The sequence below is a fragment of the Gopherus evgoodei genome, chromosome 1, assembly GCF_007399415.2.
Source record: "Gopherus evgoodei ecotype Sinaloan lineage chromosome 1, rGopEvg1_v1.p, whole genome shotgun sequence".
Taxonomy (NCBI): Eukaryota; Metazoa; Chordata; order Testudines; family Testudinidae; genus Gopherus; species Gopherus evgoodei.
Window position 1 is genome coordinate 59,803,677 of NC_044322.1, and position 27,589 is coordinate 59,831,265.

A 27,589-nucleotide genomic window follows, 5' to 3' on the forward strand; every position below is an offset into this window, starting at 1 on the left:
GGTCTTTATCTTAATACCATTCCTTTCAGACTCAAGTCCCTCTACAGGAAAATATTCCAATCAATATCCATTTGTAATTATCACACACTTAGGTAATTAATAAAATATTAATAAATTTTCTCCTGAATCTGAAGACTAAAGGCATGAAAAAGACATAACCCTTCCAACTTAGTGTATCCATTGATAGAAAAGCATGAGGAACCCTGTTTCTTTCCTCCTCCCCTCACCATATCAAATGTACCAATTTCTAACTGTATGTCAAGAGCATGTATTATTATTGAAGAACATAACTACTCATAGATCCACAAACAAGCAACCAAGGGAGGAGATGCAATGACTTTCAATGCCAACAAAACTTTACTGGACACTCACCAATTAACAATGGTTTAGGAAGAGAAATTAACTCCTGCCATGCTGCAGGTGAATGGACTAGGAGAACAATTCATAATTCATTCCAACTCAAAATAATAGATGTAGTATCAAATCCTCTGATTCAGCCTTTTATAGGTTCCGGGGTATAGTATTTCATTGCACTATAACGCTATGGTGCTCCTTTAGAGAAGCATGACGTACACAGGGCCAAGTTACACAACATTTATTTTATCTTCTTACCAAAGGAACCCTTCCTACTAGTAGAGATTCAGTTTCATTATGTAGTGCCTTCACATTGACAGCTATTTCAATGGCGGTATTTCTGGTAAGACTCTGGGGAATAGAAGCAGAACAGTCAAATAAGTTAAACTGTGAGCACAAGTACATTGAGTTTACAATCCCAACCTTGGTCAGTTTTTCCAAAAGCAACCAGCTTGATCCAGCTCTGCTTGATAAGTGTATTCTACCAGACCAAAGGGAATAAGATATAGAGCAATATACAGAGGTCAAAATCTGATCTCAGATGCATCTCTACAACTGCCACTGAAGCTTGTGGGAATTTCACTGTTTATTTAGGGGCAGAACAGACCATATTAGTTTACATAAGACTCCAGAATGGAAGAGGGGGAAATGCACTGTATTTGCTGGTTGGTTTGCACCTGACTCTGTTTACAGAGGGCTCAGATGTGCTAGAGTATCAAGTGACTAGCCACATGTTCTTTATGGCTGGCTAATGCCACTAAAGAAACTCTGGGCCTTTTATTAACAAGGATCATTAATGAGGATTGTTCACATCACACTTGAGGGGGCGATCTTCCACACTTTAACAAGTAGTGGTTAGCCTGCATAGTTACTATGGTGACAGGGGCTTAAGTAGATTATGTTAGGTTAGACAATTTTGGACCGACAAACTCATGTTCATGAAATTATGTTAGTGCCGAGATCCTACAAAAGCTCAAATAGTGGGGGTTGGGCTGGGAGATAAGGAACTCAGTTCTGCTCCTCCTGAAATTCTCCCACTAGCACCATATCCTCCATTAAGATGTATGTGCATCTGTGTGAGTTTGACCGCATGACTGTACCTGGGTGTAGTTCTGTGTCCATCTCCCAGCGCTCTGAGCCATGCCCTTAATGTTATGCTCTGCTGAGCCCCTGTATCTTCCTTTGCCTCCCTCTATTTCCAATATGCTTAATGTCCCACTCCCACTTAGGTCCAGTTGCCACAAAAGGGAATGTTTTTCCACCCAGCAGTACCTTCCTCCTCCCCATTGGGGAGGGTGAGATGGGAGCTGTCAGGTATCCTCTGCCTCTTCCAATGTGCTCCAGGTCTGTGAGGAAGGGAGTCTTTCTCCCATTTCCTCTTCCCTCTGGGTGCCCCTGCTGCTGCTGTCTCTGCCTTTCAGACTCACTGAAGTAGAGTCCCAGAGTCCATCAGCTATTAAGTGGCCCTACAAGTGTAAGGAGGGGGTGCCGAGGCTGCTGCTGTAGGTGCAGGACAAAAAGCATGGCTGGTTTCCTCTCCATCCCATTCGGTGCTCGGGCCTATGTCACACTCTTAAAGTTAAGCATGTTTGCAGGATCAGGAGCCTGGGATATCAATAACCTCAGCAGTTAACATGCTAGCCACGGAAAATGGTGATCGAGACTATGAGACTACTCCAATGTCTCTAGAAATACTTCTGCACACAGGGGCTACAGTTGATTTATTATTAAATAATGCTTTGTTGTTCCTTTACCTCTGGAAACCTTGGATTGGCTTTATTTAATGCATGTGAACATGCATTGACAGCATGAGCCAGCTCCTGTTCCAACAGGCTGTGTATTTTTGCTGCTTCACAGATTCTACAAAAATATGAAAAACAGGAAAGGAATTTTGTCACCTTCTTTTACAACCAGTTAAAATGTGATTAAAATTAAAAAACACTGGTAGATGGAAAAGAAATATTTCACAGAACATTTACACTAATTGTCCTAGAGTCCTATGTATATTCCTACGTATCTAAAGCTTAAATGTAAGTATCACCTTAGACAACAAAGCACTTTGCTCTCTTATCTAAATGACATTCTTCATACAGAAGATCTGCTCTGATATGAGGGCTTCAGGAACATTTATTGTCTTAACTGGCATGTCATCCTACCAGCAATGGCTACATATAGATTATACTGATTAAACCAGGAATATTCATTCACATAATTCATACAGGAAACGCATTCTGAAGAGAATTATTATGGTGGTGTCATGTGACAATCTGTATATCCTGTTAGGGGACAGGGAATGGGGGGGTTGGATGGGGCAGGAGTCCCAGAGGGGCCATCAGGGGGCCAGAAACAGGGGGGGATGAATAGGTGGTGGGTGCCGTGCCACGTCTGGCTGTTTGGGGAGGCAGAGCCTCCCCTAACCGGCCCTCCATACAATTTTGGAAACCTGATGTGGCCCTCAGGCCAAAAATGTTGCCAGCCCCTGTATTAACCTATGACCTGGCTGAATTTCAGTTTGGATAATTGTATTACATTATGTCTATATAAATTCTCCCTTCCTGTCTACTTGAGTCAGCCCTGCAGTTTAAACTGAATATGCTGTTCTACAATTCCTGTCCTAAACTTGTGCAGTTAAACAGTTGCTCTAGCAACTCTTTCTGTATTATAGCATTTGAGATAGTGAGCTCCATAATACAGTCCATTGTAAACTGGCATTTTTACTTGTTCATAACAGTCTCAAAAACATTTTTTAAACTGAAAATATCTATGTTAATCTCTGCCCAAAGGAGAGCGTTTTAAAAAACATATACAAAACTGGTTCGGCAGTTTTTTAAGTCGAGATTGATGGGATGACAGGAGGGAAAGTAAAAATTCCACACACATATGTTGCAACTGAAATTTTGTACTTGCACAACACAGAAGACTCTAGTTAGAAACATCAAATGTGGTGCTATCCTATATATTGCTGAACCAGGAAAAACAATCCAATTTTGAAGAAAATCCCAGTTTTAAAATTATGAAGGTCTGAAAACGGTGTGTGAGTCTGCATATGTGAGATAAAACATTTTAAATCCAGAGACTCTCAACTGGATATCGAGAGACACCCCTCCCTAAACACATCTATCATCTCAGACATAAAATATCTCTCATTCAGCATCATCACTTAGGGTGCCTTTGTAGCAAGACTAAGGGTATTTACACTATTTTCTGCTGAAAGATCTCATTTGAAACAGAAAATGGGACAAAATGCAACATGAGTTTGCCGAAGACAGATCATGGTAGACTAAGCCAATATGTTTCTCTGATAAGATAACTGATTTTTAAAGACAAGAGAAATGCAGTAGATCTAATCTATCTGGACTTCAGTAAAGCATTTGACACAATGGACTATTATTAGTTAAGATAGGGATTAATATCAGAATTGGAAACTGGGTAAGGAACTGTCTAAAGAGGGGATGACAACAAGTTATGATGAAAAGAGAGCTATCAGGCTGGAGAGAGCTTACTAGTGGAGTGCCTTAAGGTTTGCTCTTGGGACCAATCTTATTTAATATTTTCTTCAATGACATTGGCACAAAAAGTAGGTGTGTGCTAATGAGAAGAGCTAATTAAACTAAAGGACAACATTGGCATAAGAACAAATGGGCCATGAATAAATTTAGGCTGGAAATTAGAAGAAGGTTTCTAACCATCAAAGAAATGAAGTTCTGCAACAGTCTCCCAACAGTAGTAATAGGGGCAAACAATCCAACTAGTTTTAAGATGGAGCTTGATAAAATTATGGATGAGATTGTATGATGGCGTGCCTGCGATAGTATGGGACTGGACTCAATTACCCAGGAGATCCCTTCCAGTCTGTGTCCTATGTTTCTCTGAAAGATTCAGTAAACTGACTTAAAAATGAGTGAATGGCTTTGCTTGTGGTACACTCAAAACACATACCTTTATAAAAAGAAACATTTGCTTCTTTGAAAGCACCAGGCCTTTATTTAAAAAAAATATATATAAGGAATTCTTAGTGGGCCTTTTCTTGATTTTTCAAGGGGTGTCTCATGTAAAAATAAAAGAGCTTTGCAAGTTCCCAGGAAAAAGATGAGTGGTGATTTGGGGAATTATAAACTTTGCTGGTGGCTTTTAAAAATGTTTGTGACTCAATAAAAATGTACTTTTCTTAGAAAAAGTGGGGTGTTGCTCTGAAAACTGAATTTTCCCTTTCTTAAAAAAATCTTGCGTTTTAGGGGGAAATGGGTTCTGGGGCTGAGTGAGAGAGCAGAATCAGTTCTCTGTAGGCATATCACTATCAGCCAAAAATAGTTTTTTGGATGCATTGCTCAAGATTTGGAAAATATTGAAATCAACAGCATTTAAACTCCAAGCTGACATTACCACGGTTCTAAATAAAGTGTGGCCCTTGTGTACATTGGCATGATGTGCTTGTTGAAGTGAGCCTTGGCAGCAAGTTAATACAGAATGATTCAATGGATGGAACTCCTCTGCCACATAGAGGAAATGATTTTGAGCATGCAACTGAGGGCTTGTCTACTTGGGGACACTCAGAAGGCTAATCTTAATTAACTTTTAATGTGGATTAGTTAAACCACATTAAACCCATGTGGATGCTCTTACTCAGAATTAAAGTGTCCTTAATTCAATTTAGCTTAATTCACTTTCAAAGTGAATTAAACTGAACCAAATTAAGGCCACTTAAATTTTGAGTAAGAGCATCCACACCATGTTTGAATACAGTTTAATTCATCTACTTTAAATTCACACTTTAGTTAATTCAGATCAATTTTCCTCAGTGTCCCTGTGTAGATAAGCCCTGAGAAGACAAAAGAATTGTATGTATCATTTGATTGTCCTGAGACAAGAAAGCAAAAAGGGATTAGTTTGTGTTTGATTATGAATGGGAGGATGGGAAAAATGTATGATTTTAAAATTTAAATTCAAAGTGGATTTCTTTAGTAGGTCGCTGGATACAACACTGGTTTCATACAGCTTGGACTTTTCAAATTAATAGCCGAAACAAATCATTCCAACTGATCTGGAACTTTGGGCTGATTTGGAACTGAGAAAGGGGCAACAAAGCCTCGCTGAGATGATACAAACTACTAGAAATTCTTCACTGTTCTTGTGAAGAAACGATTTCAGCAGATTTAGCCACACACGAACCCCTGAAGGGCAAAACTTCAACTGATCAACTGTCAAGAGACTCTTAGGACTTCCAGCAGAATGGGAACTCTCATAACAATGAATAGGTACACAAAAAGATACGAAGGGTCTATCGGACAATGAGACTTGCTTAGACTTTGTTCTTACAGATACTTAATTATTTAGTCGTTTAAGAGTTAAGACTGTGTTTATGTTTAAAAAAGTGTTTTATAAAAGCAGCAACTGTGCTGTACATTTTCATTAATACAGATAATTGGGCGATTGGGGGACACACAATTTTTTGTGTTGGGGTAAGGAACAGGAGTCATTAGAGAAAAAAGTTTGGCAGATGGGAGGATGGAGGGATAGGAAAATGTTTCATAAGCCTGAGAAAAAATGCCTAGAATTGAACACACATATCTAATGCTAAGAATTGAACACATGAGGAGCCACAAGATACCAGAGATTAAAACCCTTTGTATTTTATGCACAGAAGAATTGTTAATAGATTTATAGATCATACTAAGAGGCTGTTCCTGGCCCAGGATTGAATCCTTTAATTTCTGAGTCTAGAACAGGCATAATTTTGGGGGGAAATTATATATCTGAGGGGAAAAGGAATAAACTCTTCTATAGATGGTGGATTTTCTTTTAATTGGTGGGTTTTTGAAGATGAGGTGGTTATCAGCATGTGTTTGAAGTACTGTGCAGTTTATCACATGGATGTCACCTCCATGTATGTGTTGTATATGTGAGTATTTTTATACATTTCTCACATGCACAGTTAGGATGTGTTTTAGGTTTAAATGTAACCTTTTGGTGACCTCCAAAAACTGAATCCAGTAACAACAGTATATTTTGAACTTTAATGTATCGATTATTAATAGTTAGGCATAAGAAAAGACGGTTACTCACCTTTGTAACTGTTGTTCTTCGAGATGTGTTGCTCATATCCATTCCAATTAAGTGCGCGTGTGCCGCGTGCACGTTTGTCGGAAGATTTTTACTCAGCAACACCGTTATGGCGCCAGATATATACCCCTGCTGACCCAACAGCCCTTCAGTTCCTTCTTGCCGGTTACTCCGACAGAGGGGAAGGAGGGCAGGTTTGGAATGGATATGAGCAATGCATCTCAAAGAACAACAGTTACAAAGGTGAGTAACCGTCTTTTCTTCTTTGAGTGCTTGCTCATATCGATTCCAATTAGGTGATTCCCAAGCATTACCCAGGCGGTGGGGTCGGAGTGAGATGTTGCAGAATGCAAAACTGCTGAGCCAAATGCTGCATCATCTCTGGACTGTTGAACCAATGCGTAATGTGAGGCAAAGGTGTGAATCGATGACCAGGTAGCTGCCCGACATATTTCCTGGATGGGAACATGGGCCAGGAAGGCAGCAGATGAAGCTTGCGCCTGAGTAGAATGGGCGGTGAGGTGGCTAGCCGGAACGTGAGCCGAATCATAGCATGTACAGATGCAGGATGTTACCCAAGATGAAATTCGTTGGGATGAGACCAGTAGGCCTTTCATCTGGTCTGCCACAGCTAAAAAGAGCTGAGGTGACCTTCGGAAGGGTTCTGTTCTCTAGATATAAAAGGCGAGAGCGCTGCGAACGTCTAGGGTGTGCAGCTGTTGTTCCCGACATCATGGGTGTGGCTTTGGGAAAAAGACTGGGAGGAAGATGTCTTGATTGACATGAAAGGCGGACACCACTTTAGGGAGGAAGGAGGGGTGTGGTTGCAGCTATACCTTGTCCTTATGGAATACCGTATACGGTGGGTCCGCTGTCAAGGCCCAAAGCTCAGATACTCATTTTGCCGAAGTAATAGCGCCGAGGAAGGCTGTTTTCCAGGAAAAGTACAGCAGCGAGCAGGTGGCCAGTGGTTCGAAAGGAGCACCCATAAGCTTGGCTAGCACCAAGCTGAGATCCCACGTAGGGGTCGGGTGTCTCACTTGAGGGTACAAACGTTCCAATCCCTTGAGGAACCTTGAAACTATGGGGTGAGAGAAGATTGATTGGCCATTTTCCACTGGGTGGAAGGCAGAGATGGCTGCCAGATGCACCTTTATGGAAGAGACTGCTAGGCCCTGTTCTTTCCAGGACAGTAGGAGCGGACACCTGCCTGATACCTGGAGCCAGGAGATATGCCTCATCGTCACTCCTGACACCAGAGTTCTGGCTGCAGAGTTTGCTGCATCCAGAAAGACTTGGAGGGAGTTCTTGCTACCTTTTTACCCTTCTCAAGTAGGGCAGTAAATTCTTGACGGGATTCCTGGGGAAGAAGCTCCGTAAACTTCCCCAAAGACACCCACATGTTAAAGTTATATCTACTTAGAAGGGTTTGTTGGTTTGCCACCCTAAGTTGGAGGCCCCCTGCTGAGTATATTTTGCAGCCTAGGAGGTCCATGCGCCTAGCCTCCTTTGACTTAGGAGCTGGGGCTTGCTGGCCATGACACTCCCTCTCATTCACTGACTGCACCACTAAAGAGCAAAGAGGTAGGTTAATGTAGAGATATTCATACCCCTTTGAGGGGACCATATATTTTCTCTCTACTACCCTTGCTGTAAGTGGAATCGAGGCTGGGATTGCCAAATGGTATCCGCATTAGCCTGTATGGTGCGGATAAATGGAAGAGCCATTCTAGTAGGTGCATCAGCCGATAGGATGTACACGACAGGGTCCTCTATTTCAGAGACCTCCTTCATCTGTAAGTTCATATTCTGAGCCACTCGTCTCAAAAGGTCTTGATGGGCCCTGAGATCAATTGATGGAGGGCCTGAGGAGGATGTTCCCGCCACCGCCTTGTCTGGCGAGGAGGAAGAGGAGAGGACCGGGACCAGGAGGTCCTGTGGGGGCTCCTGCACTTGAGAGGCGTCATCTGTGTCAGGTGGAACCTGGGTGTCTGCAGATGGTATCGGAGTCTTATCTGTGCCCGTCGGGGGGGCGGCTTATTGTCGCCTCTGGTACCCGGTGTTCTGACAGGACCGACCGTGGAGCCAGTGATGGAGCATCTTAGACCTGCGGGTATGCCCACGGTGTCCACAAGGACCAGTGATGAGGCCCTTGCTCATGGCTCTGGCTCTCTAGGAATATATGTCTGGGGATGTCAGAGTCACGCTCCTGAGGATAGGATGCGCTACTAGCCTGCAATGACACCGATGTGTGTCTCGATGGCCACGGTGGTGCCAATAGACCCTGGGAGGGTGCCACTGCTCTGGATGCTCGATCCCGGGGTGGTACTGGGGAGCTATAACGGTACCGCAAGCGAGACCGGGACCTTCCACCGTAGCGGTGCCAGGAGGTTGACCGGGATCTCGAGTCTCTTCATCTGGAGTGACTGTGGGATACACGGTGCCGAGGACAGTGCCGTGAGTCGGATCGGTACCAGGAGTATCCAGCCAGCAAACGAGATGTCAAACGGTGCCGCGAGTGCGACCGGTACCGCAATGGAGAGCAGCGCCGGCACTGTGAGCGGGAACGGCATGATCGAGAGCATCTGTGAGACCGTGATCTTGAACAACGTCTCTCTGTTGGACCAATGGAAAGTGGCCTTACCAGGGCCGGTCTTCCAATGGATTGTATGACCCGCACCGGCGGTGCCAGGGGTTGAGGCCGTGTCGACTCCGTCATGGCGATGAGCTCCCTTGCCGCGGAGAAGGTCTCCGGTGTAAAAGGGAGGGCAAGCTCAACCACAGCATGAGCCGGGGAGCTGTCAGGCACCAGACTCAACGGCCCTTGTGGGACCGGAATCGACAGTGCAGCATTCGGTGGAGCTGCAATCGGCGGTTGTCATAAACAGATTGTGAAGGGTTAATGTCTCTTGTACTTGTAAAGGGTTACAAGCAGGGAACGGGACACTTGACCAGAAGACCAATCAGAAGACAAGATACTTTTAAATTTGGGTGGCGGGAAGCTTTTGTGTGTGTTCTTTGTCCGTTGTGCGTCCTGCTCTCAGAGGGTCTGAGAGGGACCAGACATTACTACAGACTCTCTAAGTTTCTTGTCCTATAGTAAGTAAAAACAAGCAGTTTAGGCTTTTTGATTGTTTTTACTCTATTTGCAATTGTGGATCTGGCTGGTTAACTTTTATATGTGTAGTTGCTGGGAATATTTTGATTTGTATTGGTACTGGGGGGAAAGTCTTTTTCTGGTGTCTGTAAGCTATAGGACCCTGTAATATTTACATCTTGAAGTTACAGAGATAATTCTTTACTTTTTTCCTTTCTTTTATTAAAAGATTTCTTTTTTTAGAGAACCTGATTGATTTTTTCCCCCTTGTTTCCCTTGTTTTATTCCAGGGGATTGGGATAACTCACCAGGACGGGTGGGGGGGAGACGGGAGGGGGAGAGATAGAATCTCTCTTTGTTTTCCTTGAATCTGTTTGCCTCTTTGTGGAAGGGAAGGGGGATGCTTCTCTGTATGGTGATTTAAGAGGTTGGATCAGTATCTGTCAGGATAGCCCAGGGAGGGAAATTCTGAGAGGGGGAAAGGTGGGGGGAATGGTTTATTTCTCCTTGTTTTAAGAACCCAAGGGATCTGGGTTCTTGGGGACCCCAGGGAAGGTGGGGAGGTCAGAGTGCCCCAAAACACTATATTTTTGGGTGGTGGCAGTGCTATCAGATCTAAGCTGGTAATTAAGCTTAGAGGATTCAGGTGCTAGTATCTCATTTCCTGAACTCTAAGGTTCAGATCTGAGAAAGATTGCTATGACATGGTCAGCAGCTGAGTGGGATAGATAAGAATCCAAAAGCCAGTAAGATTATTAATTTTCTTCTCTGCTAGCTGGTTATAAGCAGAGGGAAGGGGTTTATTTTTTAAACTGCAGCCAGAGAAATTTCTTTTTCTTCTTTGCTCCGTTCTAGCTGTGCATAGGGAGGGCTATTAAGGTTTAACGACAGTCATTTGTTAGACAAAGCAGCCGTAAGTGGTCAGCAACGCACTCCATCCAGGACACATTTGTAAATGAAAGAGGGTTTTCTTTTGCTTTTTAACTCTTTCGGGAGAGGCTAGTAAGTTAAAAAGGACTCTGTTGCTAAGCAACCCCAGGAAGCCAACAGAGAACCAGCAGTTCAGGCAGTAAACACCAGAGGGCATCCCAACACAAGAAAACAGGAACCATGACTACTAAGGACCTGAAACAGGAACTGGCAAGACTGGAGGCAGAGGAACAAATCAGAAACGCAGACCACAAGCGAGACATGGAAAAGAAACTACAAGAACTAGAAATAAAACAAAAAGAGATGGAGCTGAGAGAAAGAGAAGAAAAAAATCAAAGAGGAAACCTACAAAAGAGAGCAAGCAGCCAAAGAGGAAGCCTTCAAAAGAGAGCAAGCAGCCATAGAGGCTGCCCACAGAGGGAGCTGGAACTCCAGAGGGAGACCCATTGGCAGGCCCTGGAATTAGAACAGGCTAAGCAACAGAACACAGCCAATCCTAACAACACTTTGCCAGTTGTTGTTCCACATTCCAAGAAATTCCCCACCTTCAAGGCAGGTGATGACACTGAGGCCTTCTTAGAAAATTTTGAAAGAGCCTGCCTTGGGTACAGCATCTCTGAAGACCAGTACATGGTAGAATTGAGGCCACTGCTCAGTGGACCCTTAGCAGTCTCCTGAAATGCCTAAATGAACGATTATAAACTTTTTCAAACCAAGGCCAGATACAGAATGGGGATAACACCTGAACATGCCCGTCTGCGATTCAGAAGCCAAAAATGGAAACCAGATGTGTCCTTCCCCCGACACGCCTAGCACATTGCAAAGAATTATGAAGCCTGGATATCAGGAACAAAGGTTAACAATCTGGACGAGCTGCATCTCCTGATCCAAATGGAGCAGTTCTTAGATGGTATTCCTGAGGAAATAGAGAGGTACATCCTAGATGGGAAACCCAAAACGGTAATCGAGGCGGGTGAGATTCGAGCCAAATGGATGGAAGTGGCAGAAAAGAAAAAAGCTACTGTCAAGGGGAAACAATACCCCAGAGGGCACACCGACAATAAACCCTACAACCGAGGGCAGCCAAAGACCCACCTACAACCCAAGGAAAGCCACAGACGCCCTATTCTTCCACCTCACCAGTCTCCAGTAACCCACTTCGACCCAGTGACCAGTCAGCTGGTAAATGCTTTAAGTGTAATGAACTGGGACATATAAAGGCCAACTGCCCCAAGAACCCCAACCAAGTGCAGTTCATTACACCACCATCACACCAAAGATCCCCAGGCCCAGATGCCTCTCAAATACCCTTGGAGCGAAGGGAAACTTTGAGAGTGGGCAGAAAGAAGGTTACCGCGTGGAGAGACACGGGGGCACAAGTGTCAGCTATCCACTAATCCTTCGTTGACCCCAAATTCATCAACCCAAAGGCCCAAGTGACAATTTACCCCTTCATGTCACAAGCTGTAGACTTGCCTACAGCTGAACTACCTGTCCAGTACAAAGGCTGGTCAGGAATGTGGACTTTTGCAGTCTATGACAATTATTCCATCCCCATGCTACTGGGGGAAGATTTGGCCAACCAGGTGAAGCGGGCCAAGAGAGTGGGAATGGTTACACGTAGCCAAATCAGGCAAGCTTCCAGACCCATTCCTGTTCCTGAGCCGTCCACTGAGGCCCCGTCTGTGTTAACAGAGACCCAGACAGAGGTAGTGGACCCGGATCCCCTGCCAACGACTGAAACAGCCACAGTGACTCCAGTCCCAAACCAGGAACTGGAAAAGCAGCCAGCACCAGAACCGGTGCCAGCACTGACAGTGCTTGCAAATCCATCTTCAACCCCAATGCCAGAGGGCACCAGCGAGCCTGAACTGGCAGAAGCAGCAGACAACCACACCCAAGAGGCTCAACCAGAGCCTGAAACACCCACTGGTGCACCAGCGGAGAGCGGTTCACTAGCAACGGAAACAACCCCATCAACTACATTGCTTCCAGAGGGACCAAGCCCAAGTCCGCAGTCTAAGGAAGAACTGGTGTCTCCAGCTTCAAGGGAACAGTTCCAGACTGAGCAGGAAGCAGATGACAGCCTTCAGAAAGCTTGGGCGGCGGCATGACAGCAGTACCACAGTCGACGGTGCCGGACGAACCATCTTCGAAGAGTGCTCCTTCTGTGGAGCTGAAGCAGCTGGAGTGCTATGTTGCTTCCTGGGTATTGGGGACACGGAGCGGTGCCAAGCAGATGTCGGTGCCGGTAGGGGACGGTGCTGGGGCTCCTTCTCAGTACCGGAGTGGTCCGGGGCCGAAGGGGCGCTCCTTACAGAAGCAGTCTGTTGGCCGCTCAGTACCGACGCTGCAGGACTAAGTGCCGACTCCATGAGGAGCTGTTTCAATCGAAAGCCCTGCTCCTTCTTTGTCCTTGGTTTAAACAACTTGCAGATGCGGCACTTATTGGGAAGGTGGGATTCCCCTAGGCACTTGAGGCAGGAGTCATGGGGATCCCTTATTGGCACTGGCTTCTTGCACGCCAAGCACGGTTTGAATCCCGGTGCCTTGGGCATGGGCCCGTACCGGGGTGGAGGAAAGGGGCTAATCCCCGATCCCCCCTTAAACTATATACACTAACTATAAATACAGCAACTAATACTAACTATAACTACAAGAACTCGAACTATACACACAATAAAACAGCAAAGAACTACGAGTAGCTAGGGATGTGGAGATCAGCAAAGCTGCTCTCCACAGTTCCAATGACCATCACGGGCAGTAGGAAGGAACTGAAGGGCCGTTGGGTCAGCAGGGGTATATATCCGGTGCCAAAACTGCGCCACTCCAGGGGGTGACCCAGCCAACCCACCGAGTGTTGCTAGGGTAAAAATCTTCCGACAAACGTGCACGTGGTGCGCGCACACCTAATTGGAATCAATATGAGCAAGCACTCGAAGAAGAAAGATAATCATTTTCATTTGCTGATGATAAGAATGGAGCCAAATATAACATGAATAGATTCCATGCATTTATAACTTTTCCATCACTTGTTACCTCTCTCTCATTAATTTTAACCGTTACCCACTAGATAGCTTTAATATACAAACCCAGTAGTTATGGTCTCATCTAGTATAGACAAAGAAAACAGATGAGTATTACTATTTTATTGTACTTTCTATCTCTGAGAAATGGTACATCTATGAGTTTAAAACAGTGATATCTGAAAAAGAAGTTATATGGCTAAACCTACTTTGATTATCAGAAAATAAAATATCAGAGTGTGTATTATTATATGTATGCAACAGGGCCAACTGAACAATTTTGGTCAAAATTGTTTTTTGACAGAAAATTTTATTTTCGACTAAACAAGTATTTATGTGAAAAGTGTCTGCTTTCTGCAGCAACTGTTGAGTTTTCATCAAAAACTCTCTGGACAAAGATTGAAAACATTCATTTTTTGGCAGAAAATGTTTGATTTATCCACACAAAGTTAAAAATTTTCATGGGAGAAAACAACATTTGCTGATCTGCTATAGTATATAAAATAGACTTTTAAAAAACCTGATACTGTGATAACAAAACTTCAGTCAGAATATAGAAACACCCTCAGCTTTATAAATAATTTTACCTTGGGGAGTATGCTACTATCCCATTAAACCCATTTGTTCTATTGTACCTGGTAATAAGTTCTTCTGCAGCTTGTGAACACAGCTGGATCTGTGTAACTTCTTCTTCCATAGCCAACTCAACAGCCTGTTGAGGGTACAAGTGAGATCGGAGGACAGGTTTGCAGGAATCATACTTCTGTTTGTCTTCCCAAGACTTTAGAGTATTTTCAAAAGCCTGATGAAAATGGTATGATAAATTAGCTGACAGTACTTGCTGTTTTTTATTTAAGCTTATTAAGCACACAGATTAGTATATCATTTTACATAAATATTACAAATGCTCCACACTATAAATGGTGTTTAAAATTAGTTTTACAGAATAGCTACTTTTGTGAGTAACCTCTCTCCCCTGTCCTCCGTAAAATATGCTGTTAGAGATAAATTTACATTAAGACATTACTGTAGGCATACTTTGTCAGGACAAGATGTTCTGAACCTTATGCTGAGCACAGTGGGAATCTGACAGTCATGCAGAGTCCAAACATGAAAACAAGAAAAAAAAGAAAAAGAAAAAGAAAAAAGCCCTAACAAACTTGCTTTAAACAACAAAGTAGCTATCATAACACACGTCATGATGAAGGGAGAGGACTGAATTCAGCATCTACTCAGGCCAATGGACAGAGGGACTATGGGGAAGTTAGGTGCGTTTACATCAGGGGAGGGCAAATTACATCCCGCAGGCTGGATCCGGCTAATCAGGGCTTTCAATCCGGCCTACCCTAGCCACGTGCTGCTCCTGGAAGCAGCTGGCATCATGTTCCTGCGGCCCCTGGGGGATGGGGAAGCAGAGGGCTCCGTGTATTTTCCTCGCCTGCAGGCACCGTCCCCCGCAGGTCCCATTGGCCGGGAACAGGAAACCGCAGCCAATGGGAGATTTGGGGGTAGTTCCCACAGGTGAGGGCAGTGTGCTGCGGAGCCGCCTCCCCCACCCCACCCCCCATAAGCCACTGCCGGATATGCTGGCCACTTCCAGGAGCGGCGTGGGGCTCTGAACTCCCTGCCAAGCCCCTCCTGCACCCCAACCCCCTGCCCTGAGCTTCCTGCTGCACCCTGCATCCCTCCTGCACCCCAACCCCCTGCCCTGAGCCCCCTCCCACACCTCGCACTCCCTCCTGTACCCCAACCCCCTGCCCCAGCCCTACATTCATGGCCCTGCATACAATTTCCCCACCCAGATGTGGCCCTCAGGCCAAAAAGTTTGCCCATCCCTGATTTACACCCTTGATTCTAGAATGGTAGAACAGCAAACATTCCCCCAGAGGCTAACTGGTTTGAAATGGGTTCTGTTACTATTTGGCAGAGCATGCAATCTTGCTGTGGCAGTCATGAAGAAGGCACATTATATACCTTATTACCTAGTAATTGCAGCTAAAACTTTAAATTTATGGTAAAGTACAAAGCTAGTGTCTGAAAGAGAAAGCATATTACAGTCACTAATACTTTCATGTTTATACAAAAGTAAACATAGTACTACAGGCAAAGACAGATAATCAGAACATTTCCTCCTGAAAGTTTGAGAATTTCATCTCATCAAAAAAAGAAACACTGTTATGGTCAGACATTCTATCAGGTGGCAAAGATAAGAGTTAAGCTATCTGTGTACAAGAACATATCTGTACCAACCTTTTATTTATTATTTCATGAGCTCTTTTCTCTTGTTATAATGGAACCAAGTTGTTATAATAATGGCGCTAATGAAGTATCCCATACAAAAGAGAAAAGGCTTTCTATAACTTACTCTGTCTCGTGTTAGCATCTGAGCTCTGTTTTTATGTACAATTTTAATAAGTCCTGGGGGCTGGATCCATGCCTCTCCATCTACTTGCACTGGAACCCCTTCATCTCCAAGTATGGTGATCTTTACTGACCGACACTGAAAGAGAGTAAACATGTTAGTTCACAGAGTAATATATTAATGAAATTGACAGTCCACCTGCATTAGATTGGTTGTTAGGAGCTGTGGCTTCTATCCAGGTTTTTCTCGAGGGTAAAACACTGTTGTATTTCATTCATCATTTATGATGACTTGTTACTCGTTAAAATTAAAGCCAAGTCAATATTTTATTAATGTATAATGCAGTAGTTGTCTAGACTACCTCTTTTCTCTGCAGCTTCCCAGCATGCCAGCTATCTTGGTTGCTTTCCAACAAGACACATACCTGAGCTATTCTGTGGTGCTGCAATTTGATGACTCTTGAAACTGCCATCTGCATGCTGCCAAATACTGCAACAACTTCTAAGATTTTGTCATCAAATGATGGTGCCCCAAATATCTGAGAGGAAAAGAAAATATCATCATTAGACTCTAAGCTCTTATTGCAATCTATACAATGCAGAGATTCTGTCTTCTTTTATGTCTGGTGAAATTCCAAACACACTTTAGGTATTTAAATAATAGAACTAATGTATCTGAAAAGTAAAATTATAGATTCAAGTATATAGAAATTATACCATCACTTGAACATAGCAAAGGACTGTCATAACAAGGGTGATCATAATGGCAATTAAAGTACTTGAAAGACACAGTATATTATCCATATATAGCAGGGGTCGGCAACCTTTCAGAAGTGGTGTGCCAAGTCTTCATTTATTCACTCTAATTTAAGGTTTCGCGTGCCAGTAATACATTTTAATGTTTTTAGAAGATCTCTTTCTATAAGTCGATAATATATAACTTAAGTTATTGTTGTATGTAAAGTAAATAAGGTTTTTAAAATGTTTAAGAAACTTCATTTAAAAATTAAATTAAAATGTAGAGCCCCCCCCCCAACCAGTGGCCAGGACCCGGGTAGTGCGAGTGCCACTGAAAATCAGCTCGCGTGCCGCCTTTGGCATGTGTGCCATAGGTTGCCTACCCCTGATATATAGAGTTGGTGGCGGGTTTAAATGCATATACTGAGAAATGTTAGTCAAGTCAAGATTAAAGTGGCAAACATAACTCTGCCAGTCTTCAAGTGGTCAATATTTCTAAAGCCCAAGAGTAATTAAGAAGAACATTTATTTTAACAGAGCTCAAAAGTGCTTATCTTTCTTTGTCCATAATTCTCTTTAGACCATCTTCAAAATCTATATTGGTAAATGAAGTGTCAATGCCACTTCAATAATGCAGAAGAAGAATCTTATTTTACAGCACAAAATTCACCTGTTTTAATAATGAAAATTTTACTTGAACATCCTGGTTTTGTATCAAACTAATGCCCCACTGCAACAAAGACTTAAGTACATGTCCGTTGATTTCAATTGGACTAATTACAGGGTATAAAAGTTAAGCACATGAGTAAGTCTTTGCAGGACCAGGACCTAACACTGAGAGCAGATTTTGTAAGTTAGGTTGGCAGTTCCCTAAAATAAAAAATTTCTCTCTCTCTAGGATACAGGGCCGTCCTTAGGATTTATGGGGCCCTACGCAGTATTATTAAACCGGTGCCCCTATGCCGGATGGCAGCCCAAGCTCACAGCCTGGTGGGGGAGGGGGAAGAGGGACTTGACAGCAAAGGATAAGGAGATGCCCGGCCTGCCTCATGGTGGCAGAGAGTCACAGTTCCCCGCAGAGAATTCAATGCCCTCTCCCTCATGCAGAATGGACATGAAGAAAGTACCTAATTAAAAGCACTAAAATTTGGGAATAAAAAATGTCAGTCACAGGTTTCTTGATATGCCCTGAAGTTTGTCAGAGATTTATTTGCAAAAACTTCATAGTAAGGGTGAGTCAGCTGTCCTGCTGAATACAACATTACATATAATAGAATACATGATGCAGCTCTTCTCTGTTTTACATTTTCTTAATCAGTATTTCTAAACTGAATTTATATTTTAAATGTACTCAAATCTTAAGCCAGCGTTCCAGATTACTACATATTTAACTCACTGAAACAAAGACATTCTTTTAAATTAATCAGAGAGGTTTAGTGTGTTCATAACAATATTCATTGCTTTTAGAAAAAGGGAACAGTAATTTACTTTGTGTGATCTCCATAACAAGAGACATGGTTATGAAATTTCACCAACTTTAAAAAAATATGTTTCCAAAGATTTTAGGTATAACAAGGATTTTGTCTTACTAAGGTACTGATTTTACTGGAGAGTTCTTTTAAAACTAGTTCGTCGGATAGTCAGAAGTAAAGAAAGGGAAACTCTTTGTCCAGCTATCTGGAAGGGAAGGGCTGTTGTCCCTTTAAGGGCTCTCTTCAGTGGGGAGTGAGGGGAGAGGTGGTGAAGGGATGGACAGAAAGGACACAGGAAGACTTGGAAGCACTTTTTTTTTTTAACTATAGTAATTAAAATGTGTATTTTAGATAAGGGAGGTCTTTTGAAGGATTTATTTAAAAAACTATGTGTGAAGATCCACACATTTAAGGCTAAAGATGATTGTGCATCTAAAACTCTATGCAAGCATTTTTTAGAAATGTGATTTTATAATCTTCACCAGCTCACTAATGAAATATTTTTAAAGCAAATTTTAAACTAAGGTCCTAGACTGACATGTTCTGTGTAAATATTACATTAATGGACAACTTTTTGTCAGTAAAGTCAGAAACTGACAATATAAAATTTTATTTGGGCATAAGCTTTCGTGGACATCTGATGAAATGGGTTCTAGTCCACAAAAGCTTATGCCCAAATAATTTGTTAGTCTTTGAGGTGACACAAGGACTCGTCCTTGTTTTTGCTGATACAACACTTGATCTTAGCCAAAAGGCCAAGAAGCTACTAACAGGACTACCACTCTGAAACCTGTCAGTATATACCTTGGGGTTGGCAAATGCCTGTTAAATGGCTTTATTACTCCTTGAATGTCTCTTTAACAGTTTCAATGTTGTGCTAATAGGTCTGGCAGGCTGGAGGTTTTTTCACTTTTAACTACTAGATTCCCTCTCAAGGAAGACTCACCAGGCTAGAGCAGCCATCAGTGGGAGCCTGCAGGAAGGGTCAGAACAGGGATAGGAAAACAAGAGGGTGGACACTAAGACCCAGTGGTGCCCCAAATTTTCAGGTGCCCTACGCAGCTGCCTATGTTGCCTATGCCTAAGGACGGCCCTGCTAGGATATTATATGACCCTCATCATCAAGGGCATCCAAATGTCTTACATGAATATAGAACAAAAAGATTATTCTTTGCCAAGTGTTTCTCCTTCCTTTTCTATTTCAAGTAACTTTTGATATATCCAGCTTCAGCTTACTTGCCTTTAAGAAAAAAATGAAAGCATTTCTTTCATCCCTAAAATTATTCTTAAAAAAGCAGAGACGAAATTATTATGCTGTCTCAAAGCATGGCACAATTATCTATGATGGTTTAACTTTTCTGGTCTATGATACAGACCAGCCTACCACTTTTTAAAAGAAAAATCAAGATACTAAATATGACAAATTAACTGAAGAAACATCCTTTAGAGACACTGAGTAATTTAATGTGATACTTTGTTTATGTTTTTAACACTTATTAATTTGGTGAATCTTTTGGATTCCTCTTTAGCTGGATGAGACTGTCTTGTTTCTGTTTTTTCTCTTTTAAATATAAATTAATAGCTGGTGACTAGATTGATGTGTGTTAATATGTAGTGTTCTTTTTCTACTTTAGTGTACTTTAATTTCTTTGTGGTGATATTACTTAGCAATGTGCCTTGTAGAATCAGTGAAAGCTATTCTTATAAGTGTATATTAGAAATTCATTTGTAGCATACTATCTGTATAAAAACCTTTACCATACATTTTAAAAAGTGCAATTAATTTCTACAGTGAGAGCTCAGGCAAGATCCTGAACAGGGAAACAAGAGTGTCCTGGACAGAAGAGTCACGCAAGAAGACCTCTACACAGCATGTGGCACTTGCACATCAGCAATAAACAGGCCAGTGCAACATCTCTTTATGAAGTAAGCCTGGTCTGGCTTGGCCTAGGAATTTGGGTAGTGGCGTATGGAGACATTTTTACTGAGACATGCAACAACTTTTTAATACAACAGATAAATTGTCCGTTGCTTATCCAACTGAAGATCAATGTAAACTTGTCCAAACGTTTCTAACTGAATACAGGCTGCTAAGTGTTGCTGGCTAGTCTTGTGACATCTGTACGCATTGTATTGGTTGTTTAAGTGGCTTTACTCCATATATTCTTTTTGTTGATGAAAAGTTGATAAGGCCAGAAGTACAGCTTGTTAAACCTCTATAAAAGCAGCTAAGAATCCTGTGGCATCTTATAGACCAACAGATGTTTTGAAGCATGAGCTTTCATGGGTGAATACCCACTTCGTCGGACGCATGCATCCACGAAAGCTCATGCTCCAAAACGTCTGTTAGTCTACAGGGTGCCACAGGGTTCTTTGCTGCTTTTACAGATCCAGACTAACCCGGCTACCCCTCTGATATTAAACTTCTATAGCAGTTAATCTAACGATCTGCCAGAAATGTACAAAGGCATGATGTCTTATTAATAATTACTGACTCATCGAGTCATGCAAAGAAAGATGTTCCCTTCTTTACTTACATAACGGCAAATTATTAAAATTATTAAAACCTTGTGTATTCAATTCTGTGCTTGCATGCCTTTTTAGTCTCCTTATTAGCACATGAACAACATGCTTGAATGTAGTCTGCTGGTTGGATCATTCGCTTCCCAAGCTTAAGCTGGGGAGTATGACATGAACACTGAGCCATGCCTCCGGCCTTTTTAGTGACATTTCACAAAATGGCATCCTCCACACAGTATGAACTGAGGAGGATGCCTTTTTGGACCACATCTGAATTCTGAGGCGTGCAATGCTTGCATAGCATAACACAGATGGCATGGCCCTGCATTTACCCCCTCAATTTGTCCTTTGCTTGTAACCAGTGGACCTAAAATTACTCCAGGATACCACTTTTCTATCTTCCCAGGAACTGGATTACAGCCTACTCACAAGTTGGGATGAATTCCATTCCCCCTGCTTGTTTACAAAAGCCCATTTAGCTTGTGTTTTATCTTTAGTGCAGAGATGGGTGTTGTTATATTCTGGTTTCTCTGCATGTATAATTTACTTGCATAGAACTTCTGTAGCACGCTTTTTTTCAACAACAACAAAAGAAATAGTCTTCTAAGAATTCAAATTCAAGGATTAGCATTTCCCTTTTCTCCCCCTGGGTTCCGCTTCTAATCTTCCTGTTCTTTCCAAACTAACAAACTCCCTGGGATAACTCCCCATATACAAAATTCAGTAAGTGTGTTGTGGCAAACACAGCCAGGCTCACTGAGCAATATTTTAGGAATAGACATCGCTGTCAAGATGGCGAATTTCTTCTGTCCAGATAAGCAGAACCAGCAACCTCTCAAAGATTACCGTCAGTATTGCTCTGTTGATCAGTCACCTGAGACGGCAAGAAGAGCTGTGGGTTGTGCACCTAACCTCCCACAGAATAAATGTGTCACCTTTGTGACATGTTTGATTATGAGTAACAACAAGGTTGCTCCCAGACATATATGTGTGCTGCATACAAAAATGATTGCTAGAACAGTCTTCCTCTCTTTCTTGACCCTCTGTGAAAAAAAGCAAAAATTCCTGAACATAACCTGGATAGATGTTAGGGAAATTGCCACGCCACAAACATGAATATGGAAGCCACCAAAATGCTAGATATCCTTACTCAAATGCAGCTTGAGCTAACTGCCATGCTCAAAAGACTTGTACTATGAATAGGAAAAACGCTCCAAAGAATAAGAAATAATGTTTTTGATGAAGAAGAGGGAAAAAAGGGGTGTGGGATTGTGAACAGTATGAAAGTTAAGCACTTCAGGGAAAATGTTAGGGATAGTCTACGTTAAAACACAATCTTACTAATAAGTCTAATTTTAAATGATAATTAAATGTACAAAACCATATCAAAGCAATGCTGTGATTCAGACTTCACACACACTAAATCAGGAGATTCAAAATTATGGTAATCCCACAGCAATCACACTAGATCATTCGTGCATAAAGTACACTTCAACAGTAAGAATCCCATCTGGCATACCCTCAAAGCAGTGAAACAGTAATGTATGTAGTAAAGTGTCTGTGCAGTATTAGGTCTGTCAAGAAAAAAAAAAGGACCATTTTGGATCAGTCCATAAGTTTACTGGCAACAATATATACAAGATATAGACACAGAAAAAGATAATTAAAGGATTCTACAATTTTTAATCCTCTCTTCAATTAATTTATTCTCAGTCCCTGTTTTCAGATTCACCAATCCACCGACAGCTTTTTAAAGAATAAGAGCAAAATGAAAATCTAAGCTGTGGGAATGATATAGTTGGCCAGCTCCCTTTTCTGTTGGATATAGCGCACATAAAGTGCATGCACTGGGAAACCTTGATTATAGCAGATCATCAACTAGTATATAAAAGAGGAGAGGAATAGCTATTAACTTTCATTATCGTTTGTAAAGGAGTCATGTCTAAAAATTCCACCTTTATAGCCATATATTCTTTAAGTATTGAGCCCTATTTGGAAATGTTGGTGACTTTAAGGCGAGGAGAAAGGAAAGAAAAAATAAAATGAAAATCAAAGTGACATATTTTCAGTAAAAATGGAAAAGCTTAATGCAAGAGTGCACACATTTCTAAACTGAAACCACCTTATGGAACAATAGCTTTCTGATAGTTATCCAGACTACATACCAGTACTATTACAATTAAATGAGAACAACAATAGTACAAAGTGCTTTTTGTAATTTTTGTTTCTAAAGGTTACTTTTCTTTAATGTTACTTACATCATCCTCTTTGGTTCCACCCCAGAAATTAGTCCCACCAGCATAGCTTGGAATATTTAGCACAGCTATGCCTTGTAGACTGGGGAGGGGGATGTATTGTCCATCACACTGTAATGCATAAAAACCTATGTGAGAATGTAAGACAAATGACCTGATAAAGTAATCAACCATTTCTAATTCACAAAGCATTTCAACAGCTAAAGTCAATATTGCATTAGTAGCTCTATATGAGTCTATTTTTCCTATGCTGTGGAGTAGCTCTGCATGAATCTATTCTTCACACACTAATCAAGATTTTTTCTTAAACTACAAAATATTTGAGCTACAAATATCTGCAATAGTGTCAAAAGGTAATTCTCTCTGTCCCTTCATAGAAATTTGCTCAAGTTCCCAGCAGTAACTTTATGCATTTATATGTCAATCTCTAACTACAAGGAATTTGGAGGTTTCTTGCACCTTCTCCTGAAGCATATGGGGCTGGCTGCTGCCAATGACAGGATACTGGGCTATCAGGACTGATCTTCTGCATATGGTCCAGCATGTCTACTCTCTTCTAACCATAAACACTAGCAACAGCAGATAGCATCTTTTAGTTGCAATTAGAACTACATGATTGGAAAAATAACTATACTACTGCAGTCAAAAGTGGTCAGATGAGTATACAAAATATTATAACAAATATAAAATGAAATATTATTAAATTAATATGTTTAAACAATGTATAAAATGTTAATAAAATGTAAAAAGCTGTGTAAGAATATATAAAAAGAGGACTACTACTTTCTTAAATAAACTAATACACTTTAGCATTCCTTTTGTCAACCACATAATGACAGATGCCATTGCAGCATATCTACTTGTTAACTCTGGGATAAAGCCTAGAAAAAAATTGCTATGAACAATGAGAAAAAGTACTTCTTGTGAGATTTCACTTTAAACTTGAGATTTAATTGGATGTTGCCACCTTCATCTCTCATTATTTCAAAAAAAGGCATCATTCACTCATTGGATAATTAGAATCCCACCCTGCAGAAGTATTCATAGTCTTGCTAAACTATTGTTATTTACATAGCATCCAGAGTATGCTAGATCCTTTGCTAAATATGCAAGAAGACAGTTTCCTACCCTGAAGTGCTTACAATATAATCAGATAAACAACGAAAGATGGAGGGAAAGGATTTAATAAACCAGCACAATGAGAAAGGTGGAGTTAAGCAAAAGTCTTGTTTGTGCTTATATGCTTGGCTTCACTTCTATATCTGCCTCACTGTCCTTAACTGTTCATGCCCAATCGATATTCCATGATGAAAAGATTTCTTTCACCATTTCCCTTGTACTTCACATTGTCCACTTCTGACAATTTACAGAAAAACAGCTAGCCAGAAGATGAAATTCCAAACATGCAAACAGTCTCTGGAACAGTCTCGCTTTCTACATCCCCTATCTCCTAAAATACTTAAACAACTCTAGCTGCTGCTAAAAAGTAACCCTGGAGTCAGTGTGAGAACAGTTTTGGAAGTACAACATATTGAACCTACTTCTGAAACAGTGTCCCAAAACGCATTAGAAATATGCTTAGCAGCACCTGTGATCTCTGGTTTTATATTATTCCACCTCAGCAGCAATTCAAAATATAAAAATTTAAAATATGACAGTATCCAAAGTATGGCATGAAATTAATAGATGTGACTGTGTCACTTGTGATTAGTTCTAACTCTTGAAAAATGACTAATTTTATTTCATTCTTCAATGCTGCGTATTTTATCACAGCACAGAACTAATATAAATTATGTAAGACAATACTAAATATGAAACTTCCACTGACTTTTCTAGTTCCAAAAATATTCAGAAATAATTATGAAAAGGTCAGATTTGAATGCTAAAATATATCTTATTCAAAACAAATGTTACATTTGCAGGTTCTTAAATTAGAAATCTACCTGGAGCATACATAATGTTCTTTCCTATCATCATCTTCAACAACTACTGCACAATTTCTACATAACTGCTAAATCCTTAGATAACGAAAACTTGCTTCTATAATACTAAACCCTTCTAAAGCGCACTCAAGAGAAAGAGAGTTACAATAAATTAAAATTACTCCCTCAGCTTAACAGGTATCTTCATATAAATAACATGAACTTTCAGACAAAATATTTAGCACAAAGAAAAGGACAATGCATGTTCTTTCCTTCCCCCCATCAAATTTGGAAGAAAACTTACGTAACCATTTCCCAGACTTGTATCACGGCTAATCTCTTGCTACATCTGAATTTGTTAAGCATTAATGTCTTTTTCAAGTTCCTGGTATTTTGAAAAAGGCTTCATTCAATTTGGTTTTAGAACTAGAATAGGAACTAGTCAAATTGAACTGATTTATATATGTATCTGTGTTGTGGCAAGACACAATTATCTTCCTACTTCTACACAGTTCCCTCAATATTGGAATTAGGAAAGTCTCTCTAAATGCCCTGGTTCTTTATGTACTAAATTCATCTGTCATTTATCATGAAATCATTTTAAACCATTATTAAGCCTTCTCTTCCAAGATGTTTATTAGGTACTTCATATAGACATTTAGTCAGATCCATACTAGCTAAACCAACCTGATAGAATTAATTTTTTCCATAATGTATATTGTTGTTCTTGAGACCCACTCTCCATTCAGTGTGCCCCAAAAGCTCCCCCAAACCTCTTATTGGTGTCAGTGAGAGATGCATATTGAGAAAACAGATCCCTTAGAGTCTATTGTCTCCTTAATTATATGAAACATTATTATAGTGACAATGATAAAAGTTATTCAGACACATTAAACACCATACTTTTGCAGATTTCAAAATGCTTATTGTGTGTCCAAGCATTCACATTGTGACTAACTTCTTATCCACCACATTTCACAGATTACATTTATGAGGGACAGACTTTTCATAGTTTCACCTAACTTGTTAGATACAAAACAAGTGAGATATTTCAAGATGATTCCCATGTTCTGCATTGTAAATTTTAATGGCAAAAACTAATCAAATCTGTAAATAAAATAAATATTACCTCAAGCTGAACTTTTTGTTCTAAGTTCTTATACGTTCTTTGCAGTAACTCTTTGGTACCAAGCACGCCATACCACATCATGTTCTTCGTCCGGCTTCTGGAAATAAGTAAATAAAAATTCATATACTGAAGCACACAATTTGTTATGTATCAAAGCAGTGGAAAGAGTCAAAAGTTAAGGATATAAAATAAAGCAAACAGAATAACAACATTAAGAAAAATTAAATGCCTCTGCTTTATCACTAAGAACTCCATTACCGGCATTTTTCAGGGTGTTCTTCTCGTTTATTATTAAATTCTAATGAAATTTTGGCATCTAATCCAATTCCAAAGTAGTTGTTCATTACACATTTTTCTGAATATCCTTCCCTGTGAAAAGAATACATATATGTAAGTATCCACTTTTGAAGTAATCTGAACAATTATTTTAGGGTTTTGAGCTAGATTGCGGCTGGACCTAGCACAGGCACATGACTGAGGCAGAGTGCAAAGCATTTGATTGATTGATCTTAAATACTTATGTGGTCCCATTACTCAATACCTGGACACCTCACAAACTTTAATGTATTTAAACTCACAACATCCCTGGAAGATAGGGAAGTGCTATTATCCCTATTTTACAGATAGAAAATTGAGGCACACAGGAAGTCTGTGATGGAGCAGGAAATTGCACCCAGATGTCCCAAGATCTAGGCTGGTGCCATAACCACTGGAGCCTCCTTCCACTCTATAGCAGTCACAGGGACCATGGAGTGTAAGTCACCTCAAAAGGAACAGAAGAGACAGGGCCTTACTTCCACACCCCTACCTAGGGGAGCTTGCCCGGGGTGCAGGAGGTTGCATGCTCCTAAGGTGGACAGAGAACATGCTTCATGTGTGTATCAAGAAGCTCCACCAGTCATAGTGCTTTCCAGTAATCCTGCTGTAGCAATGCAACTCTGCACTGCCTTTAACTCAGGGCCTCTGCCTAAAAGACACCATCTGGCTCTTTGAATTTATTGAGCATTATTATCTATAAAAATTGTGCTTCAAGGCTTGCGTTATTCATTCTAGTAATTACAAAGTACAATTTCCTAAAGAAATGATTAAGAAAAAGAGACTGAACCCTAATATCGTCAATTTGAGAAAACAAGGAGATTTTCTTACAGTGAATCTGGATCAGGGTCAATAAATGGGGTAGCACCAAATGGATCAATGTTTGAAAGTAACATTTTGCTGATAATTGAACTCCCTGCAATAGAGGCAGCTAATCCAGCTCTTAAACCTGAAGGAGAAAACACAGAAACAAAACAATATTTGTTAATGTAATGCATGTAATTCTGAGAAATAGTATTGTCTATAGCCAAGCACAGGATGGACAGAAAGTGCACTCTCTCAGACAGCTCTGCTACTGCACCTAAGTTCTTACCCACATTACCTCTCTCTTTCAGTTTTGGCCTCTCTTGAACAGAAAGACAGAGTTGAATTCGGTGGTGGGGTTCACTGTCCACCACCGGACAAAAATGTCATGATTTCAATCCAAGACTACGGAGGTGACAGGTTGCACAGTAATTAACTGGCTCACCTAATGCCACTGAAGGTTACCATATTTTTCATCTCTTAGCCCAGTCACCCAGTCTCCAAACTATTTCATTACTTCGGGGTGGTTTGGAGGAGAGTTGGGGGCGGCAGGCAGGCTTCCTCAGTGGGATCATTGTTCATGCAGCCTATCAGCTCATTTAGAAT

At 41.1% G+C, this 27,589-nt stretch overlaps 1 protein-coding gene and 1 pseudogene across 3 annotated transcripts in view; both read right to left on the minus strand.

Annotated features, from left to right (window-relative positions):
* DGKH (diacylglycerol kinase eta) overlaps window positions 1–27,589 on the minus strand; it is a 135,991-nt gene that overhangs the window by 19,366 nt on the left and 89,036 nt on the right. For all 3 annotated transcript variants that reach the window (XM_030565839.1, XM_030565832.1, XM_030565822.1), the window contains 9 exons: window positions 27,011–27,128; window positions 26,123–26,233; window positions 25,865–25,961; window positions 22,817–22,924; window positions 16,254–16,367; window positions 15,833–15,967; window positions 14,103–14,269; window positions 2,109–2,214; window positions 613–705 (listed from right to left, as the gene is read on the minus strand). In XM_030565839.1, coding sequence (XP_030421699.1) covers window positions 613–705; window positions 2,109–2,214; window positions 14,103–14,269; window positions 15,833–15,967; window positions 16,254–16,367; window positions 22,817–22,924; window positions 25,865–25,961; window positions 26,123–26,233; window positions 27,011–27,128 — 1,049 coding nt within the window. The remainder of the gene's footprint in view (window positions 1–612; window positions 706–2,108; window positions 2,215–14,102; window positions 14,270–15,832; window positions 15,968–16,253; window positions 16,368–22,816; window positions 22,925–25,864; window positions 25,962–26,122; window positions 26,234–27,010; window positions 27,129–27,589) is intronic.
* Window positions 18,600–18,805, minus strand: LOC115644657 (annotated as a pseudogene).